Source organism: Mytilus trossulus, chromosome 12 (assembly GCF_036588685.1).
Source record: "Mytilus trossulus isolate FHL-02 chromosome 12, PNRI_Mtr1.1.1.hap1, whole genome shotgun sequence".
Taxonomy (NCBI): Eukaryota; Metazoa; Mollusca; class Bivalvia; order Mytilida; family Mytilidae; genus Mytilus; species Mytilus trossulus.
In genome coordinates, this window is record NC_086384.1 from 27,112,876 (window position 1) to 27,133,743 (window position 20,868).

At 32.0% G+C, this 20,868-nt stretch overlaps 1 protein-coding gene across 2 annotated transcripts in view; it reads left to right on the forward strand.

Annotated features, from left to right (window-relative positions):
• LOC134693044 (uncharacterized) overlaps positions 1 to 20,868 on the forward strand; it is a 44,752-nt gene that overhangs the window by 14,913 nt on the left and 8,971 nt on the right. The window contains exons 2-4 of one of the 2 annotated variants that reach the window (XM_063553745.1): positions 6,224 to 6,509; positions 12,186 to 12,273; positions 16,515 to 16,752. In XM_063553745.1, the coding sequence (XP_063409815.1) occupies positions 6,439 to 6,509; positions 12,186 to 12,273; positions 16,515 to 16,752 (397 nt within the window). In that variant the 5' untranslated portion in view covers positions 6,224 to 6,438. The remainder of the gene's footprint in view (positions 1 to 6,223; positions 6,510 to 12,185; positions 12,274 to 16,514; positions 16,753 to 20,868) is intronic. The other variant, XM_063553746.1, reaches the window with a different exon arrangement.

The window sequence follows — 20,868 nt, forward strand, 5'->3', positions numbered from 1 at the left end:
ATTTAAATAATTACATACACGATAAAATTATGTTCACAGCAAATTAGAAAATCCTTCACGTATGCCGAACATATCAGATTGGGGTTTTCAATATATATGTCTTGTCAACAAATACTTGCACTGGAAAATAACATTAAGGCAGGGGTAATCCGTAATATATGTGTTATTCAGGTCTCAGACAGGGTATATACTGTGACATTCCCGGCTTAAGTGTTATATCCCCTTCGCCTTCGGCTCAGGGGATATAAACTCTAAGCCGGGAATGTCACAGTATATACCCTGTCTGAGACCTGAATAACATATAATATATGAGGGTCTGGATTGGGGGGGGGGGGGGGGGGTATGTTATTCTGTAAACATTTTCACCCCTTTTTTCTCTAATCTTAAAAAAATTATACCACACATTTCTCTAATCTTCATTTTTTAAGGGCATTATTCTTTAATCATTTAACCCCATCCAAACCTTCATATATAAATCCAAAACATAGATAAAAAAAATAAACAACAGTGTTATGCATAAGCCATGGATTTTTTTTTGTTTAATAATGATAATATGCAATTTTACATATACATTAAATTTACAAACGTAGTTGAGAAGGTTTAACTATTAAATCTAATTTAATTTGATTTAAATATTTAAACGTACAACAAAACGAAGTAAGACATTCTCATAAAAGCCCAGTTAAAGGGAAAACAAATAGAACAAACTATTTTCAAAATATTACATAATTGGGTTGACAGGACCATTTCATCGATGAAATTGATTTGAACATCAATCATTTTTCAAGAGGGTGGTAAAGTTATTTTCGTGCAACGTATTTTGCCATTTTTATTTCACGTGCAGCCATGAAGGTGTAATACCACCAAATCATGGTACGTCACATCCGGTTGCATACGAAAGTAGGTATAAAAAAATATTCCCTTGAATTTGACCGTTGTAGGTAATTAATCCTACATTTTATTGCAGTAAAACTATTTCTGTGTCACAAACATACGTCTTGGGTATTTCAAAACACCTTTTTTTATTTGTGATTTCTATAGAAAATTTTGTAATCTTGAGGTTACATGGTGACTAAACCTTGTACACAGATAGAATAAGGGGAGAAATTTGATTGGTTAACTTCAAATGATGGTTATTTTCTTATATGCAATGAAATGTAATGTGAAACTTTTTCTATAGAACTGGACAGGATAAAACTTTACTCATGCCAAGTATTTCTTTATTTGAAACAAAGATAAATTCTGCACAATTTTTTGAAAAGTGCAAATTTAACATAGACTAATAGGGGAAAATCAATGGTGGTATTACACCTGAAATATGCTCGTTATTCACCGTATTTCGTGAAATCAGTAAAAAAGACCAACGTGCAAGAAATTTTCAATTGTTCGTTCATCGTGAAATGGCAAATTTTGTTCGCGAGCTTCCGATACCCCACTTTAAGCTCCTCATTCAATAATTGAATTTGTTTTTTAAATCAAACAGTAGTGTTCCGAATTTCAAAATTAAAACTTAATGTGTATACTAAAGTAGTACCACTAAAGTGTTGATGTCTTTGTATATGAAGTCATATATAATATATTTAATACTCATAAAAGACCGGCCAAAGAGAAAAATAAATAGAACAATGTATTATAAAAATATTACAAAATTGTGATGACAGCTCCATTACATCGGTGAAATTCGTCTTCTGTCAATGAATATCAATTTTAAATTAAATAACTGATTTTGTTTAAAATCAAACAGTTATGTTCCAAATGTCAAAATTGATTTGCATATATATTCTTTAAAGTCCTGAATATAAATGTTAATGTCTTTAAGTATGAAGTCATATATAAAGGGATTTAATTGTCATGGATGACACAGGCGTTGGTGTAAACACACTTGTTTAATTATGTGTTCGTGTGGTTGTTATGTGCACAACTATTCACATTATATTAACAGCGGACACTTATATAACTTCAATTAGAATAAGCATGTAGATGAGTGCAAATTATGTTTAATTGAACTACCAACGGTATTAAGATATGAGAAGGTGTGGTATTGGTGCCAATAAGACAACTCTTCACCCAAGCCACAATTTATGAAAGTATTTATTTATTTTGAGTGCTTGCTTGATGTTGTTTATATGTTTTTAAGGGGTTTGTGTTTTTGGGGGTTGAAGGTTGAATATAGGTATCAAAGGATTGAAATTCAAAACGCCAGACGCGCGTTTCGTCACGGCTTCATGAAACTCATCAGTGACTCTCAGATCTAAAAAGTTATAAAGCCAAACGTACAAAGTTGAAGGGCATTGAGGACCCAAAATTCAAAATAGTTTGGCAAAATTCGGCTAAGGTAATCTCTTCTTGGGATAGAAAAAAATCGAGAAATTCAAGGTTTTGTAAACAGGAAATTTTCAAAAATTACCATATAATTGATATTCATGTCAACACCGAAGTGCTGACTACTGAGCTGCTGATACACTCGGGGACGAAATGTACACCAGCAGTGTCATCGACCCAGTTGTGCAAATACAAGTTGCTACTTTTGCATAGGTACTATGTCTGTACTGAAAATGTGTAGTACTGGAAATTTACTTTAAATTTTTATTGCTATTTCATTACTTTAGATATATTGTAATATTCAAGATCCTGTAATTTACAGTACTTGATTTGTACAACATTTTTTTGGTACAGATATAATACCAATAGTGATCAATAATGATCACAATATTTCATTTTTTGAACATCATAACTGAAAGAGATTTGAAATAGACAAATTTCCAAAATGCTTAAAATGTAACAGTGTAACCAAAAATTTGTGGTACTTAAATTTTAAGTACAAATCAAGTACTGTAAAATACAGGGGCCGTGTCAATGAAGCTGTCCTAGGACTAGGACATGTCTTTGGATGGTTCTAGGACACGTCTTAGTCCTAATTCAGGTTAACGAAAGTCTCCTAAAATAAGACATGTCCTAAATTTGGTCCTAAAGTTAGGATATACAAATAGGTGTCTTAGGATAGTCCATCTTCGCTAGCCAAGGGTTACGATCCACTCCCGCTCTCTTGACCCTTGGCGGATTTAGCCAACATTTGTGAAAACAATGTTGCGCCATCTGTCGGAAGATTTAAGTCACGCCAATTCGGAATACATTATTCCTGACCAATGGTAGCACTTGAACTCTTCAATTTGGAGGTAAAAACACGGTAGTGTTTAGATTTTACACACTTGTAAAAGCCGGAAACGAAAATAGAGAGCGGGAGTGTATCGTAACCCTTGGCTAGCGAAGATGAGGATAGTCCTAAAGGTTACAATGTCCTAAAACGCAATAAAAACAGCAAATATAACACAAACTCAATGCTAAAAATGCTAATACAATATCAAACTATCAAACTGTTATTAGAATTGAATTCATAAATCAAAATAATTTTAATATTTGCTAAAGATTCAATTGTATTTAATTAAATTATTTCGTGCTGTTTATTTTGAAGCCTAAAACATACTATCATTAAAAGCAACCTTTTTTTCGACTTACCAAAACGGTGCTATATTAATTTATAATATGGGAAAAAGTTGACTTTTTTTTTTCTAACTTAGGCAGCAACCATTTGATTTTCTGGGGGGAGGGGGCGGCTATGTGTTTTTTTGGAAAAAAAGTTAGTTTCCAGTTTTTGGATAAAAATAATTTGTTTTTGATAATGAGAAAAAAAAAATGTTTGTTTCACCCTCAGCTGCCACTATATGTAATGCTAAAATTGAAAGACAAAAATTGTTTTCGACTTGCCCCCCCCCCCCCCCCCCCCCCAGAAAATCAAATGGTTGCTGCCTTATCCTGATTCGATACATGTAATGTGTAATCTTGGTATCAATCCTGTATTTTTGGATTTCAAACCAATAAAAATTACTTACTTACTTCCTTACTTACTATAATGAAATCGAGTGTACCTAAGTACAAAACTAGTTTATGTACTAAAATTGCAGCACGAATATCGCATTTAACAAAGTTTTGTGACTAAGGTTTAAATCTATGACATAGAAAGCTCAATTAAATAAACGCGTTAGGATGGTCCCAAGACCATCGTAGTTAGGACCGTCCTAAGACAGCTTCGTTTTACATCCTAAGACATGTCTCAGACATGTCCTAAGACCATCCTAAATAATGTATATCTTAGGATATATCCTAGGATACTTTCATTGACACGGCCCCTGGTACCTAAATATTACAATACTTTTAAAGTAACAAAATAGTACTGAATATTAAAAGTGGATTTCCAGTACTATAGATTTTGGGTACAGAAATAGTACCTATGCAAAAGTAGCTGTGTAGTTATCAAAGGTACCGGGGGCCCTGTCAATGAAAGTATCCTAGGAAATGTCATAAGATATGTCTTAATACATTATTTAAGATGGTCTTAGGATGTGTCTGAGACATGTCTGAGGATGTAAAACAAAGCTGTCTTAGGATGTGTCTGAGACATGTCTGAGGATGTAAAACAAAGCTGTCTTAGGACAGTCCTAACTAAGAGGGTCCTCAGGACTAAGACGTGTCCTAAGACCAGCCAAAGACATGTCCTGGTCATAGGACAGCTTCGTTGACACGGCCCAGGATTATAATTTAAACGCCAGACGCGCGTTTCGTCTTCATAAGACTGTAGATATGAACGGAATGAAAATATCATGAACATCAAGGCTAAGAGTAGAAGAACAAGCAGTCCACAACATACGGCGTCATAACAGAGTGTCTAAAGGTTTAGGAAGAATAAAGAAAATATGATCAGAAGATAATTATGAAAATGTACTGATCCTTGTAGGTGTTGCATTAATACATTTCAGCGCTTTTAAAACACTTTAGTGCTGCCCACCCCACTGAAACAGGCACTAGCGACCATCTTGAATATAGTTATCAAAGGTACCAGGATTATTAGTACGTCAGAGGCGCGTTTCGTCTACATAAGACTCATCAGTGACGCTCATATCAAAATATTTATAAAGCCAAACAAGTACAAAGTTGAAAAGCATTGAGGATTCAAAATTCCAAAAAGTTGTGCCAAATACGGCTTAGGGAAATCTATGCCTGGGTTAAGAAAATTCTTAGTTTTTCGAAAAATTTAAACAGGAATTTTTTATTTTTTTTAAATGACAACATTATTAATATTCATGTCAACACCGAAGTGTTGACTACTGGGCTGGTAAAACCATCGGAGACGAAACGTCCACCAGCAGTGGCATCGACCCAGTGGTGTAAAGTGCTATCAAAGGTACCAGGATTATAATTTAGATCGCCAGACGCGCGTTTCGTCTACATGAGAATCATCGGTGAACTTATTGCAAGATGTAAGAGATTTCATGTGTTGAAGGTCTCGCTGTTGATTCTCTGAGATAAATAACAGCAATTAAAGTACTGGGCACGCATGCATAAAGCTACCCCTGAGTGAACGGACTTTTCTACATGTCAATCGAAAAATAGTACTCCAACTAGATTCCTTAACTTCAGAGATTTAATTTATACTACCGCCTTTTTGTTTGATTTGGGTGTTGTCTAGTTTGAGTCGGGATTTTTCTAATTAGGTGATGCTACGTACCTCTTTCATTACTGAAAAATTATTTATATAAACCTTGATATTTGAATTTGTAGAAAATTAAGTCTAACTTGTAAACATGATAATAATAAAAATTATTTCCATTATCAAAAATTACGTCCATGTATTTTTATCTTTGTGTTTCTTTCAAAGTTTATGCGTGGGACTTCTTATTTATTCTTGAGCATGTTGCATTACATTGTACGACTGATTATGCATGTTAACTTATATTTCCTTTAAAATTATTTCTCAATATACTGCAGTGCTTAAACAACTATTTTTCATTCATTTCAGTTTCACATATGAAAGAATTAATATCTCCAATAACAATTAACCTTAAAAAAAATCAAATTAAAACAATTTAATTTTTTTAAGTAAGTTCGTCACAATAACATACCAAATCTAATCTAACAACGTTCAAGTAATTATTGGGCAACACTTCGTGAATTAAGAGAATACACAAACGTCGTTCTATGTACTGCTTTACAAATGAAATTAACCTTCAATTAGGCTTAATTACTAGCACGTATTTTCTACCTTTATAGCATATATATAACGAAATACAGCATTAACATCATAATAACAAATTTAATTTGGTAATCTGATATAATTTTGAATTTATTGATGAGGAATACTTTTCTCTTATATTATTTTAAATTTCAGTCCGAGAGTTTGAAATGAATATCGTAAATCAACAATGGATACAGAAATTAAAAATTAAATACCACCGTGATGTGTATTGAGACGTTCTTACCTGTAATCAGTTTTTAATCAGCGATACTTTTCATTTATGATTGATTTACGTGACGGGGCAGTTGTAATTAAATGGTCAAATACATTTCGATTGTGGAGCTTATAGAAGTAAAGATTTTGACATAATGTTACTTTTAAACATGGAGAAAGATGGGGATAAAAATTGCTCACCAAGGAAACATATTCATAACGCAAGGTATAGACCCTAATTTTATTTTCAATAGTAAATGCATCCCTTTAGTTGCATACATAATAATGGTATGAAAAGGAAAATTAATTCAAATGTTTTACTGGGTATTTATAGCTGCAGAGGAGGCACTTTTATAATATTTTTTGGCTATCGAATATTTTAAAATTTCCGGTGCAGTAATGATAAATTATCAATTACAAATGTCGGACAGAATTTCTAAATAGTTCTGTTGTTTTTTTTATTTCTATATTTTGTAAGAAAAATAATCATAAATGTTGCCTCTATATAAAAAAGAAGATGTGGTATGATTGCCAACGAGACAACTATCCACAAAAGACCAAAATGACACAGACATTAACAACTATAGGGCTCCGCACGGCCTTCAACAATGAGCAACACCGCATATTCAGCTATAAAAGGCTATATAAGACAATGTAAAACAATTCAAACGAGAAAACTAACGGCCTTATTTATGTAAAAAAATGAACGAAAAACAAATATTTAACACATAAACAAACGACAACCACTGAATTACAGGCTCCTGACTTGGGACAGGCACATACATAAATAATGTGGCGGGTTAAACATGTTAGCGGGATCCCCACCCTACCCCTAACCTGGGACAGTGGTATAACAGAACAACATAAGAACGAACTTTAAAAATCAGTTGAAAAAGGCTTAACTCATCAGATGGACAAAAATACAAGTGGACGTGGCCGGGTACGTATACATTCCGACACAAAAAGACACAATGAACAGTTCTGAGAGTACTCGCAGTTATCTGACAGCTAGTTCAAAGCCACTAACAACTAATAAAGACATCTAAGACTAAGCTATCAATCCGTACACATCCAACATCCAATGGATTTAGTATAAAGACGTGATAAACAGCCAGAGAAAAACATGACCTAGTGCAGTGCCAAGTTACAGGTATCGACAGACTTTGCTTTAAACTTTAAAATTTTAAAAAAATCAATTTTCCTACTGCCTTTTCAAAACTTTGACAGTAATACACCTGATAAATCTAAATTTCACATACTAAAAATTTGAAACTAAAAAATGTTATTCTTGGATTATAATATTTAAATATTTTACAAACTCAACGCCATTTCAAAATTCGAAAAGTTTAGGCGTTAACAATTCACGAACAGCTGCCAATTGCATTAATTTTACACATCTTACATGTTTCAAAGGTATTCTTTAAAGATGTGATGCTACAGAATACAAGTGCGAAAATAGAAACAAAAAGATATTTGAAATTTGAAAACGTGAAAACAATGAAATATGTTGAAAAATCTCTATAATAATAAAATTTAGACTTAAATTTCCAACATAAAAGTTTCGATTGCATGACTATTTTGTGATATTTCATTTTTCTTACATCCATTTTTTTAGTTAGGTTAGGTTAGTTCTTATACTATGTACTTGAAAGGTCTTTTTGTTGTTGCCAGCACCCTTTTCTTTTCTACTGTCTATACACATACATTATAGACTGATATTGATACCATAGACTTATATTTCAGTGTTTTACTTAAAACACACAATACAAGATATTTATATATATGTATATGCACAAACTACTGTAAAAGATTATTACCTGATGAAACGGTATGGTGGTCTCTCAAATCAAGAGCTTCTTCAATATACATACAAATAGATTTTAATTCCTTTTCAGACATAGGATTTAACATTTTGGTAAAATTTTCATCCAAATTATTTGAATTAATATCATTTATTTTATATTTAGATCTAATGTTTTTATATTGCGGACATTCAATCAAGAAATGAATCTCATTTTCAATTTTTTCTGTGCAAAATTTACAAAATCTCTCATTAGATGGTATTTTTGGTCTTGCATACCTCCCAGTTTCTATTGCTAATGAGTGTGCACTTATTCTTAATTTAGTGAGTTTTTTTCTAAGGTATTTAGGAATATTAAAATTTAAATATTCTTGTTGTTTAAATTTAGTATAAATTTTACTAAAAAATAAAAGTTTACCACAGTTTCCATCTTTTATCTTGGAAAGTTCAAAAATAATTTTATTTTTGTAGAAATCTTCTAGTTTCTGTTTGAAATTAATATTACAATGCTTGTTAAAGGATATTCCAATATATTTCATTAATTCAGATAGTTTATAAGACCATGAATTTTCTTTATTTGTGAGAGTTTTGTCCACTTTGAGAATTTCATGCGGACCACCAGACCGTTCACCAATATCACTGAGACGCTCATAATATTTAAACATAAGTTGATAACATTTAATGCTAATGGGTAAAGTGCCCAATTCACACCGCACTGCTAGATTGGAGGACTTTCCATGAACCCCAAGTATGTTTTTAAATATGGAGTTTTGTGTTTTTTCTAATTTACTTTTGTCTAATGCTTCAAAATTTGGTTTGAATTCTGATATCCATACTTCTGATCCATAAGTTAAAATAGGAGTTATCATTGAATTAAAAAGCTGGAGCCAAGTCTTAACAGACAAATTTTCACTATATGGTAGTTTTGACTTCAATGCAAAATATGCTTTTTTAGCTTTATCTGAGAGGCTACTAACACTTGGAACATATTGTACACAAACACTTAAATATAACTTCTATTTCATCTATATAATTTAAAGTGAATAGTCTTGGAGACTATTATATAATAGGTCATTCGTTGAACTATTGATATAATAGCCATGCATTATATATATATCTATGTGGTTTAACATTCATATTTCTGCACTGCGTAAGAATATCATTGAAATCTGTAGATAACCCTCCCTTTTATAGAAACAAAGATTTGAAAAATTGTCATTCGAAAAATATGTATGCATTTAAAAGTCTGAGAGTAATTGTGTTAAACTTTTGTAGTTATTTTATACAATTCTAGATAATACGTTCATGGTATTAAGTATAAATTAAAGTTGGCATACTACTAGTACATAGATTAAGTGTATTGAGTGTGTTGAGTGTGTTCTGGTCATAACTTATACCACAGCAACCATCTGCAAGGTACAATCACATACATGTGTACTCTGTTTCAATCAAGAAGTAGGGGGACGACTGGTAGGCTCTGAATTAAATAATGAGGCCTTTCAGAGATACATTTTTGCATGAGGACGATCTTCGTTTGTTTATGTTTGATTTTTTTTCTACATTGTATTGATCTGTGCGTGTTTATCGAAGCAGTCTTGGGATTAGTCCTAAGTGGGTTTATCAAGCCTGTTACAACTTATGAATTGCTCTAACTTTAGGATACCAATTTAGGTGTCTAAAGATGGTATTATGATAATATTAACTTTAGGATATATCTAGAATGGTTCTAGAATGGTTATTTTTAAAACAAATATGGCCTGTATTAGTTGCATTTACTTTATCCTAGTTTCCGTCCAACGAACTTCTTAGGACCGATCTTAAGACACTTTTGATAAACGGTGTAATTCTTTTTCTACTGTTTTTGTAGTTTGTTCTTATGTTTTGCTGTTACACCACTGTCCCAGGCTTTGCACGATCACATATATTAAGAGACATTCGTCATAAAAACTTATTTTGGAGGCGACTTAACACTCGAATTTATATATATAGTGTTGTATGAAAAGTGCATGCGATATTTGTCAGTAGACGCTTATTTTAATACCATCGATCGAATTTAATTTTGAAAGCTTTTCTTGATCACCATTATTTTGACAATCGTGATAAAAATTAAATTTGGACTCAACCTATCATTAGAAAAAAAATATATATATAGTATTAAACATACAAACTCTAATTTTGAATGAAATACTTGTCACTGGACGCCTTTTTGACAATCGATCGATTTAATCTATGAAGGCTTTTCACGATCACAAGAATTTAACAATAGATAAATAAAAACTAATTAATTCGGACGCAATTTAACACTTGAATTTCTTAACTTAAAAGCACCTGATTAATTAGTAAGAATTTAATTTTTTAAAGATTTTAGATTAAACTAATTCTAAATGTAAACATGAACTCCTTATGAAAATATCTTATTGTAGTTTATTCAGATTTGTGAAGAAATAAATGTAAAGGTATTCAATTATAAAATTTTAATTGGACATTAAATAAAACATTTAAAAATTCAAAATGTTGTTTACATTATTCATAAAAAGAGAAAATATTTCAAAAACTAATATTTATATAAGAGATAAAAAGTACGGTAGTCAATTAAGTGCATCTTATGTATATGAATAAGCAGTACAGACATGACCTCAAAATGAACTCCATATGCAGTTTTTAATCGTCATATTATTTGAGTCGTAGTTTTGGAGATTGGAATGATTCATCTTACAATAAACTAGATCGGAGTAGATTCACAAGTATATATTGTATCTTATATAAAAATTGTCAATAAAGAAGTTTACGAATGTTCACTTTATTATACAGGACTGTGCTGCGTCGTAAAGAACTCGACTTTATGCAAATGAATATCAATTTATCTGCTAACTGATTTCGAGAGTAAAAATCTCAATTCAACGTCTGTATATGTTTTTAAAAAGATGACTGCCAACGAGACAACTCTCCACAAGAGACCAAATGACACGGAAATTATCAACTGTATGTTATCGTGCGGCCTTCAACAATGAGCAAACCTCATACCGCATCGTCAATTATAAAATGCCCTGAAATGACAAATGTAAAACAATTCAAACGAGAAAACTAATTGTTTGAAAGGAGTAGGTTCAGTAAGACCCCTTTTTGGCCCCAAAATATAGCAGTTTAACAAAATTGTGATAATGTAATCATGAAGCTATTTATTGGAAAGTAGTATGATTCTGCTACATACATATGGGATGTTTTTGACAATACAATGCACATATATCGGGTACTAGCATCATAAAATCATGCTAAATTACTGAAATCTTCACAAAATTAGAGTTTTAGTTAAATTTTAGACGGTTTCTGTCTTAAATGAAAGTGGCCGCATTCGTGTTCATTCACAATATTGAAATGCAAGTTGTATTTGACGACAATACTTAATATATATAAAGGTTGAGGATGAACACGGATGCGGCCACTTTCATTTTTGACCATAACCATCTAAAAAGTGACGATTTTTGGCAAATTTGATAGATTTTTCATATTTAAGCTTGAATCGGAGCGTTTTTAATGACTTAATCAGTTAAATTTTTTCACAAAAACTAATTAAATCAAATGAAATAGACACTTAAGTGTTTAAAAAGTGTCTAAAATATATCGTCAGATGAACATGAAAATTGAGGCCAAAATCGGCCCTTACCGGACCTACTCATTTGAGTTGATTTACGAACCAGACAATGCAGACGAAAACTAATATCTTATTCTGTATTTGAATGATCTAAAATCAAACCAATTCGTAAACATGTACATGTATATATACGCGTACTTGCGCAAGTTCTATTTCCTATCCGACGCAGCTCATTCATTACAAAAATTTCTAATTCGAAATGCAAATGAGTTTTTGTTATCTATGATATATATGGACAATTAGGTTGAACATACAGTTACCCTGAATACGAACATGTTTTAGAAGTCCTGCTGTCGAAGGCCTGAGAACTAGAAATACTTTAACTTGCAACTATTCGCTGATTGAGGGGGGGTCTCGATTTCAATTTGTCTCCGAGACAAAGTAATTGCAAAGAAACGTTGAGCTGATTTTTTAAGAATTAACTCCCTTTAAACATTTTTTTTTTACAGATACCAGTTATGTAGAAGTGATTGTAAACATATTATGGACGCTTGGACTGAAAATAATATGGAGTCTCCAAAAGCATGTTTTAACAGAGTAAGTCAATAATCAAATGTTTAGGACTTTCTACAAAAAGTATGCGTGAAGAAACTGGCATTTCAATGAGAAATAATCGTGCCTCTCTCATCACAATTTTGTTTCCTAGTGTTTCTGCTATGGATAAAACAGTTTTTTTAAACGATTTCGGGATATTTCAGCTGTTTTAAAAGTTATCTATAAATCGTTATATGAACCTTATTGTGTTATAAGTTCACTTTTGATAAAAATGTAGATAGCAATGCTTTTGATGTCTTATTGCGATGGTGTATCTCCCTTACAACGATACTAAAGATTTCTATTCCCTACGATTTTTTTTGTTTGGTCAAAATTACACTTGTTCTTTCTACACACAGTCAGGATTCTACTTCGTCAAAATTATCTCCCCATTACGCCAGTTCATTATCACAATCGTAGAAATGGTAGCCATTGTAGGGATAACGCACTACCAATTTTGCTCTTGGAAACCGATAAATTTATCCACATTGCACCATTACGATCCTTATATGTCAATTGTATTTAAAAAGACAAATGTATCAACTAGCTAATGAGCATCAGTTAATGATCTTGTCTGCATTGATTCAACTTAAAACTATTGTCTGATCGGTTGTCAGGTGGAGTTTTCGAAAATTCATAAATATTTGAAAAAAATCTAATCAAATATTTCGTGGACTAGATTTTTTTAGTGTATGAAGACTATAAACCCTAGTTATCACACACAAAAAAATACATTTTTTCGAAGATATGCATTTTCATCATCCAACTTGAAAGACTGTCGTCAAGTACTTTCATTAAAAATTAAAAATATAGCTATTCGAACACACCTTTTCTCTTTTTGTGACACATTAGATAGGTATTTTACTTCACAAACTTTTAGTACTGTTTTTTATTTCTTTGTGTTATAAAATCAACCTATAGCTTTAATATATAAAAATGATAGAATCTGAAGCGAGACGATGCATGAAATATTCTTACTTTATACAATATCGAGACAAAATATTCAACTCAAACACACCCTGACATAAAAAGGTGCACTCGATTTTCTCATTTCGATACAATTGTTGCTCGTTTTGGGGATTTTTTTTCTTGCGTCACATAATGGAAGGGCAGACACGAAAATTACTGAACTAATTGATTAATACTTTTTCCGTCCGTGGTAATTTTTTCAAAAGAATCGGAGGTTATGCATTTTCTTCATCCAACTTGATAGATACCCATGTCGTCGACTTTCTATCTAATTGTTCTGCCTAACTATGTACTAGATGAATTGAAAACTTATGCAAATGGTGTTTTAACATAAAACACCTCGTAATTGAGAAAAAAAATGTAATTTTGTTTGTTTATATTAACTTTTAAAATGTTTGTCACTATAGTAAATAATACATTAAATCTTTATCGCCTTCTCTAACAAAGAGCTTCGTTTCTTTTGTTCTATATCGACCTGGTTTCCGACTGCACACACCCGTGGAAAATGATAACGTATTCATTTAGTTAGTTCTGAGAAAAATACCAAGAAAGGTTCTATATCTCCTCTAGTTAAGAAGGATTTTTAGTGCTGTTTTTTGTAAAATTATTGTTGTCAAAATGAACATCAATGTACTGTGCTTTAATTGGTTGCATCGTTTGAACTCAGTCTATGAGCAACATTGATCTAATCCAGTAGTATAGAGTTAAGTATAATGCACGGTTGAAAAAATCATGGTCTATCTCCAAAAGAAATTTAGGGATACCTTTTCAGAACTACATTGTTTACAACAGAATGTTTTGTCTAAGAAAAGTGCATGCTATATATGTCTTTGTTGTTTAATCGTCTTTTGCAAAAACAAAAACATCGAACAAAGAGTAAATCTGCATGTACGCAAATATAATTCTTATATACAAGTGTGGACACAGATGAATGTGGATAGTATGTTTGGATGTTTGACAGTGTCTTATGACAAAAGGGAGTTCTATGTTTTCCTATATGGTGTTATTAACTGTGTTGTACGATGACAACCAACCTGAGCATTAGGAGTATTGTTTATTTAATATTTCGTTTTTATGTTCAAGACGGACACGGAAGAGACAGTAATTACTTTAGTAACCAAATGATTATGATAGTATATGTTCCACATCTTTGATTTTGGATTCATTTTGTAGATAGGATAGCAACATATTGAAGGTTCATTTTTTCATGTGTTTTTTTTTTCTAAATGGGAGATGATAGTATATAGATTTGATACTAGTAACATGATAAAAGAAGCCTGTAATTCAATGGTTGTCGTTTGTTTGTGTGTTACATATTCACTTTTCGTTTATTTTTTGTACATACATAAAGCCGTTAGTTTTCTCGTTTGAATTGTTTTACATTGTCATTTCGGGGCCTTTTATAGCTGATAATGGGGTATTTATTGGCTTTGCTCATTGTTGATGAGTGTCTGTGACCTGTAGTTGTTAATTTCTGTGTCATTTTGGTCTCTTGTGGAGAATTGTCTCATTGGCAATCATACCACATCTTTTTTTAAATTTTTATTTGCTTACTATTTGTACGGTTCTATTTATATTATTTTGTGGTGGATCATCAGTATCATTAGTAAAAAATAATTGTAAAATTTTCCTCAGATTAGAATACATTTATTGGTTTTTAGTAATGACAATGCCTGACATGATGCTTGGGGCTAGATGATCTAGGAAGTAAACCTTTGTGCGGATTTTTATCAATTCTTTGATAATATCTCTTCCAAATCCGGACGAAGCAAAGAACATTTTTGACCAGAATGATAATGATTTCAACAAAGGAACCTATGTGAGCATGCTTTTATGACTCATAGCTGCTCCAAAAGTAATCTGATAGAATTTCAAGCATGTCAAGTGGATATTATCAACAGCTACTTAATTAGTCTTAATATGTCTAGATATCTACAAAGTATTAGTATTCAAAAGGTTATGCTAAATTATTTTCTTTTCGTTTTTTTGTTTTGTTATATGGATACAAATATACCAATACCGTATTTGTTGTGGTATGAAAGTGAAGTAATTAACATTTACTGTAACAATGTTAATTCACACAAATTCAGAAATAAACAAATGAATGAAAAAAGTTGAACATGTACAATGAAATGTATTTTTAGAAATCGATTAGATAGACCTTCATGATAAAAAAATTTTAAACATTAAATTGAAGGACCATTTACACTCAGGACTGAGTCATCAGTAGGCAGAACAGATGTATTAAAACAACCTAGCATCATATTGCTAGTAGCGGGAGTATCATTGTCGGGTAAATTTTGTCTGTTTTTAAAATTTGGTCAATGGACATACATTTGTATAAATGTTTGGATCAAGTCGAAATAGAATGCTTTTATCTCCCTATTACTTACATTGTACATAGAGGTGATATTTCTTTGACAAATCCTTGTACATGAGAGTTGTCTGTCAAATCTTTATTTCACAAAGAATGAATTGCATAACAATGAACTGAGTTCAAAGCAAAGTACTTTTATAATTCACTTAGACAAAGAGCTAAATGCCATACTAAATACATGGTTGGATAAGAATTCCTGAAAAAGACATGATATTTTTAATCGTATTTTAAGTATATATGCACAGGTTAAAACTTTCTTGTGGTATAATCATTCAGTATCTAGCAACTATCAATTTGCTTCATGCACAAATTGATATAGATTGAGTGCCCCTCTATTGAAAATAAGAACACACTGACCTCCACCTGATTTTAGTCAACTGATAAACAAACATTCAAAACTATAAAATGTTATCCAAGACTTGTCAGTGTCTATTTACCATTGCCACTGAATCAGTGATATATGTATACATAATTATATACATGTAAGACTTAAATATTTCTTATATATAACTCTAGTGTTTCAGTCAAATATTTATGCGCTTTTAAATTTCAGATTTAATTTCCCAACAGTTAGAAAAATGAGAAATACATCTGTTTAAGATTCACAAGACGAAATTAAGAACTAACATCAGCTTTTGGTTCCCTTTTGGGTAAACATTAAATTAAGCAACTCTGCAAGTCCCTTTTTCTGCATTGTTAGTGACATTGTTGTATAATGTATACGGGACTAATTCTAGACCGACATTTTGTTGTATTTCAGCAAATCACCATTAGGGGCCTAATCCAATAAAATCTATGAAAATATTTGTGAATACAAAGCTATTTCGTCATATGTAAATGTATTTTTTATAACTAATTCTGATCAATAGATTTGTTTTATTAATCTTTATACTTGCAGTTACGAAAAGTTGTTGACTTGAAACGAACTTCTAGTGACAGTGCTGTTCAAGATTTGAATAAAGCTTCACATGTACCGATTCCATATGGAAAAGCACCTTATAGATCCCGGAAAGCCAATAAAATTTTACAGAAAAATCAGTCCACAAGACCGGTCCCCAGAGGAACATGGATACCAGGTGTTAATGACGAAGATATCGTCAAACCAACACATTTTATGCCATCTGAAGCACCGCCATGTGAGTTTTACTAATTATTCATATTTCTTCTATGAAGTTTCAAAACTAAATGTTTTTTTCCCCTGCAAAATATGATACTAGTTGCTTGCATCTTTATTTGTTGGTCTGTGGTGATTAATTGTTATCCTACATCTCCTTCTTTTTATACAGTGTAAATTATGCCAATAAATCAATTTCCAACTACTATAAAATTGAGAATGGAAATGGGGAATGTGTCAAAGAGACAACAACCCGACCAAAATAAAAAAAAACACAACAGCAGAAGGTCACCAACAGGTCTTCAATGTAGCGAGAAATTCCCGCACCCGGAGGCGTCCTTCAGCTGGCCCCTAAACAAATATATACTAGTTCAGTGATAATGAACGCCATACTAATTTCCAAATTGTACACAAGAAACTAAAATTTAAATAATACAAGACTAACAAAGGCCAGAGGCTCCTGACTTGGGACAGGCGCAAAAATGCGGCGGGGTTAAACATGTTTGTGAGATCTCAACCCTCCCCCTATACCTCTAACCAGTGTAGAAAAGTAAAAGCATGTATGTAGCGATTTCAAATATATAGTAATGTCGGTTTTCATCAATCGAAGTTGATACCAGTTATTACCATATGCTGGGCATACACATGTATTTGTTGCTGCATTGACTAAATCTACCAGTTTAAATATCTTTAACGAAGAATATACAAAAAGGCTGGGAAAGGCAACCAATAAAAAACATACGCGAAAGAATGACAAACAACCAGAAAGACATAAAAAGGCATAAAACAAGACTTTACCATGATGTCATGAAGCAATTTTCGATTATTCAAATTATATATTTCCTTAAATTTCCCTGTTTTCCAAGGATTAAAAATTATTTTAACCAAATACCGTGATTATATCAAATAAGGTATTATTACTCCAGAAATGATATAATCTTTATTGCAAAATTACACCCATAAGGGTCAAGCAATACAATCAAACAACAATTGTATAGACGTTACGCGCGATGTTCGTACCGTTTACGTCTTTTGTATGTTTTGTGGGTAAAACTGCGCTACAGGTACAAAAAAAACGTATTCTAATTAAAACAAAGACATCAATGTGCTGGATATAAATGTCCTTGTTCATTTATCTCCATTAAAACGCATTTGTTCGAGTTGTTATGCATTTGATTATGGATTTTGGGAAAATAATGGGCTGTCCCGGGTAACATTTGACGACGAAATCTGAAGTATAAGTCTTCTTTTCGACTTTCTTTTCCCGATTTTCATAATATTTTTTTTGCCACGAATTGCCATGAAATGACAAACAATTATGATATATTTATTGGACGGCTAATGACGACTTATTCTGTTGCGCCAGGTAAATCTGCTAAGTTTCATTGTGTCCCATCACCATTTTCGAAACTACTTTAACGAAAACAGTTTAAAAATACGAATAAATGATGTCATCAGGTGAGAAAAATGATACAGCTAGTATAATGTTGTTTTTCTGTAATTAATTAATTTCAAACGCAAAATTGGTCAAACACAAAAACGAAAAAGATTGAAAATTTTAAAAATTGGTGAATAAAATGTCACACGTTCATTTTTTGCAATGTTGCGTATTGTCGTACTTAAAATAAACTATGTTTAGTTTTGCACTTGATTATCGACAATGGCATTCTAATAGACATGTTATTTTTCTAATCTTTTCAAAATATCTTTATTGATCTCCATGGCATTTGTACTTTCCGAGAAAAAAATGTTTGAAAATTGGTGAAAAAGATGTCGCACGCATAAAAATTTCTTACGGCGGCAACCTGACGTCGTTTCGAATAGCCAAAACAACAAAAATCGCAGTGTCATAAAAACACACAGAAAAAACCCACAACTTAGTCGATTGTCGGGGCATGCATTGTTCGATTACATATATAGAGAGAGACTGTTTTAACTACGATTTGATTTATCTATATGTTACTGATTTTTCGGATTCTTTTTGTTATTCCGTGATATTGATAAGTGTTGCCCTCAACCCGGAACAGATTGCATGTTTTATTTTTACTCTCAAATTTTAAATTAAGTGCAGAACTTGCAAAGTTTTTAAAACGAGTAAAACTTTGTACGAGCATTTCTTTTGTGTTTTTATCTTATAGCAATAAAGAGGCTTCTTAAAAGTTAAGGACAAAATATGTTTCGGATGATGCTCTCAATTTATCTTTGGAACGATACGAATATATTACTGTGAAAACTAAGAAAAAACTTCCACTTGTCAGAAAATGCACTAGACCAGATGATATGTTTAATTACAATAGAGAACTTTTAGACAAATTCGCTGGAAATTATAAGTTCCGTGCAAAGTGGCAAAATCCACAACTTAAATGTTTGAAAAAAAATATATATTATCTAAGCACTGTATTATAATTCATGACTACTTGTATTCCAAAAAGTACGGTTGCAAAGAAAAGTTGGAACTTCAACAAACTTATTTTCAGCGCAACGAGGTATTTATCTATGTGTCCGTTGTTTATCGAAACAGAGGAAGACGGAGTAGAAATTTTGCCGGATATTTCATGTATTATCACTAAAGATTCAAACACGCATATAAAATTTCCATTCGATCTTATTTCGAAATTTGAAAGGAACTTAAGGACGCAGCCGGCTTTTTTTTTTAAAGAATCAAATCTTACAATCTGCAGCATTTTTTTTTAATATAATGTGGGAAACATTTGAACAGCACAAAGTTACTGTATTGTAAGCGCCCAATATTTAGATATGTCGAGAGTATAGATCGTGACACAATATCTTTTAAATTCGTTCATAATACCAAAAGTCTCTTTTAAGGGTTTTTTCTTCTTTGGACGATGCTTATTTGACAGTTACAATGTAGGTACCTGTCATGTTATTCTTGTGAAAACTATTTGGTTGGTAATTACAAAGACTGCATAAATAATACCATTTGAAGTATAAGGCGACCATACAGACAGTTGTCGAGAACAACTGAATCCGCAATTTGGGTCCCACAGAAGATGTGGTATGATTGCCAATGAGACAATTAACTCTTCACAAGAGACCAAAATAACACAGAAATTAATTAACAACTGTATGTCACGTAACGACCTCCAACAATGAGTAAAACCCATACTGCATAGTCATTTATAAAAGACCCCGCAATGACAATTCAAACGGGAAAAATAAAATCGTATTTATTTTAAAATGAACGGAAAACAAATATGTAACACATAAACAAAGGACAACAACTGAATTACGGGCTCCTGACTTGGGACATGCACATACATACATAATGATGTGGAGGGGTTAAACATGTTAGCGGGATCCAAACCCTTCCCCTAACCAGACAAGTACATTAACTTTACTTATTCTAGAAGTATTTTTGTAGCGCTAAAACCATGAAAAACGGCCGATTTTAGCGGCAACGTCTGTTACGCTTACAGGCACGAACATCGCGCGTAACTTCATACAATACAATGCAATACAATGAAATAATATTAGTTACATAGTGTGCTAGTGACCTAACATGATATAAACAGGGTCAGTAAATTCCATATGGGGTGAGAGCGAAGCTCGAACCCCATATGGAATTTACTTACCCTGTATATATCATATAAGGTCACTAGCACACTATGCAAAGAATTTATCTTACTGGCTATCTTTATTTGTTGAATTTAGACTAAAGTTGTCTTATTTGCTATCATAACAAATCTCCTTCTTTCTGTATTAAAGTGTTCAAGTGTTCAATTTTAAGAACCTTCTTCAATTGGTCTGCACTAATAAGCTAATGTTAACAATAAATATCTATAATAAACAACCTTAAGGGCATACGATACAGTTACAGGGAAGGCAGTGACGTTGCTAACGTAATTTGTTATTTTCGCGACGTCAAACTGTGACATATCGAGAAAAGATGCATTTTTCACCTGATTTTTATCATTTAAACTGATTTAATTTGAAAACGAGTTCATGGACCCCTATTTTTCAAAACGGCTTTTTGTTTCATTTTTTAGGGAGATTATGTGACCCAAATTTTATAAAACTGTAAATAGAGGAATTTTTTTTATTTAGATAAACATGCAGTAAAAAATGACGTTTTTTCCTCAATTCATGAACATTTGATAAATATAATTTATTCTGAATA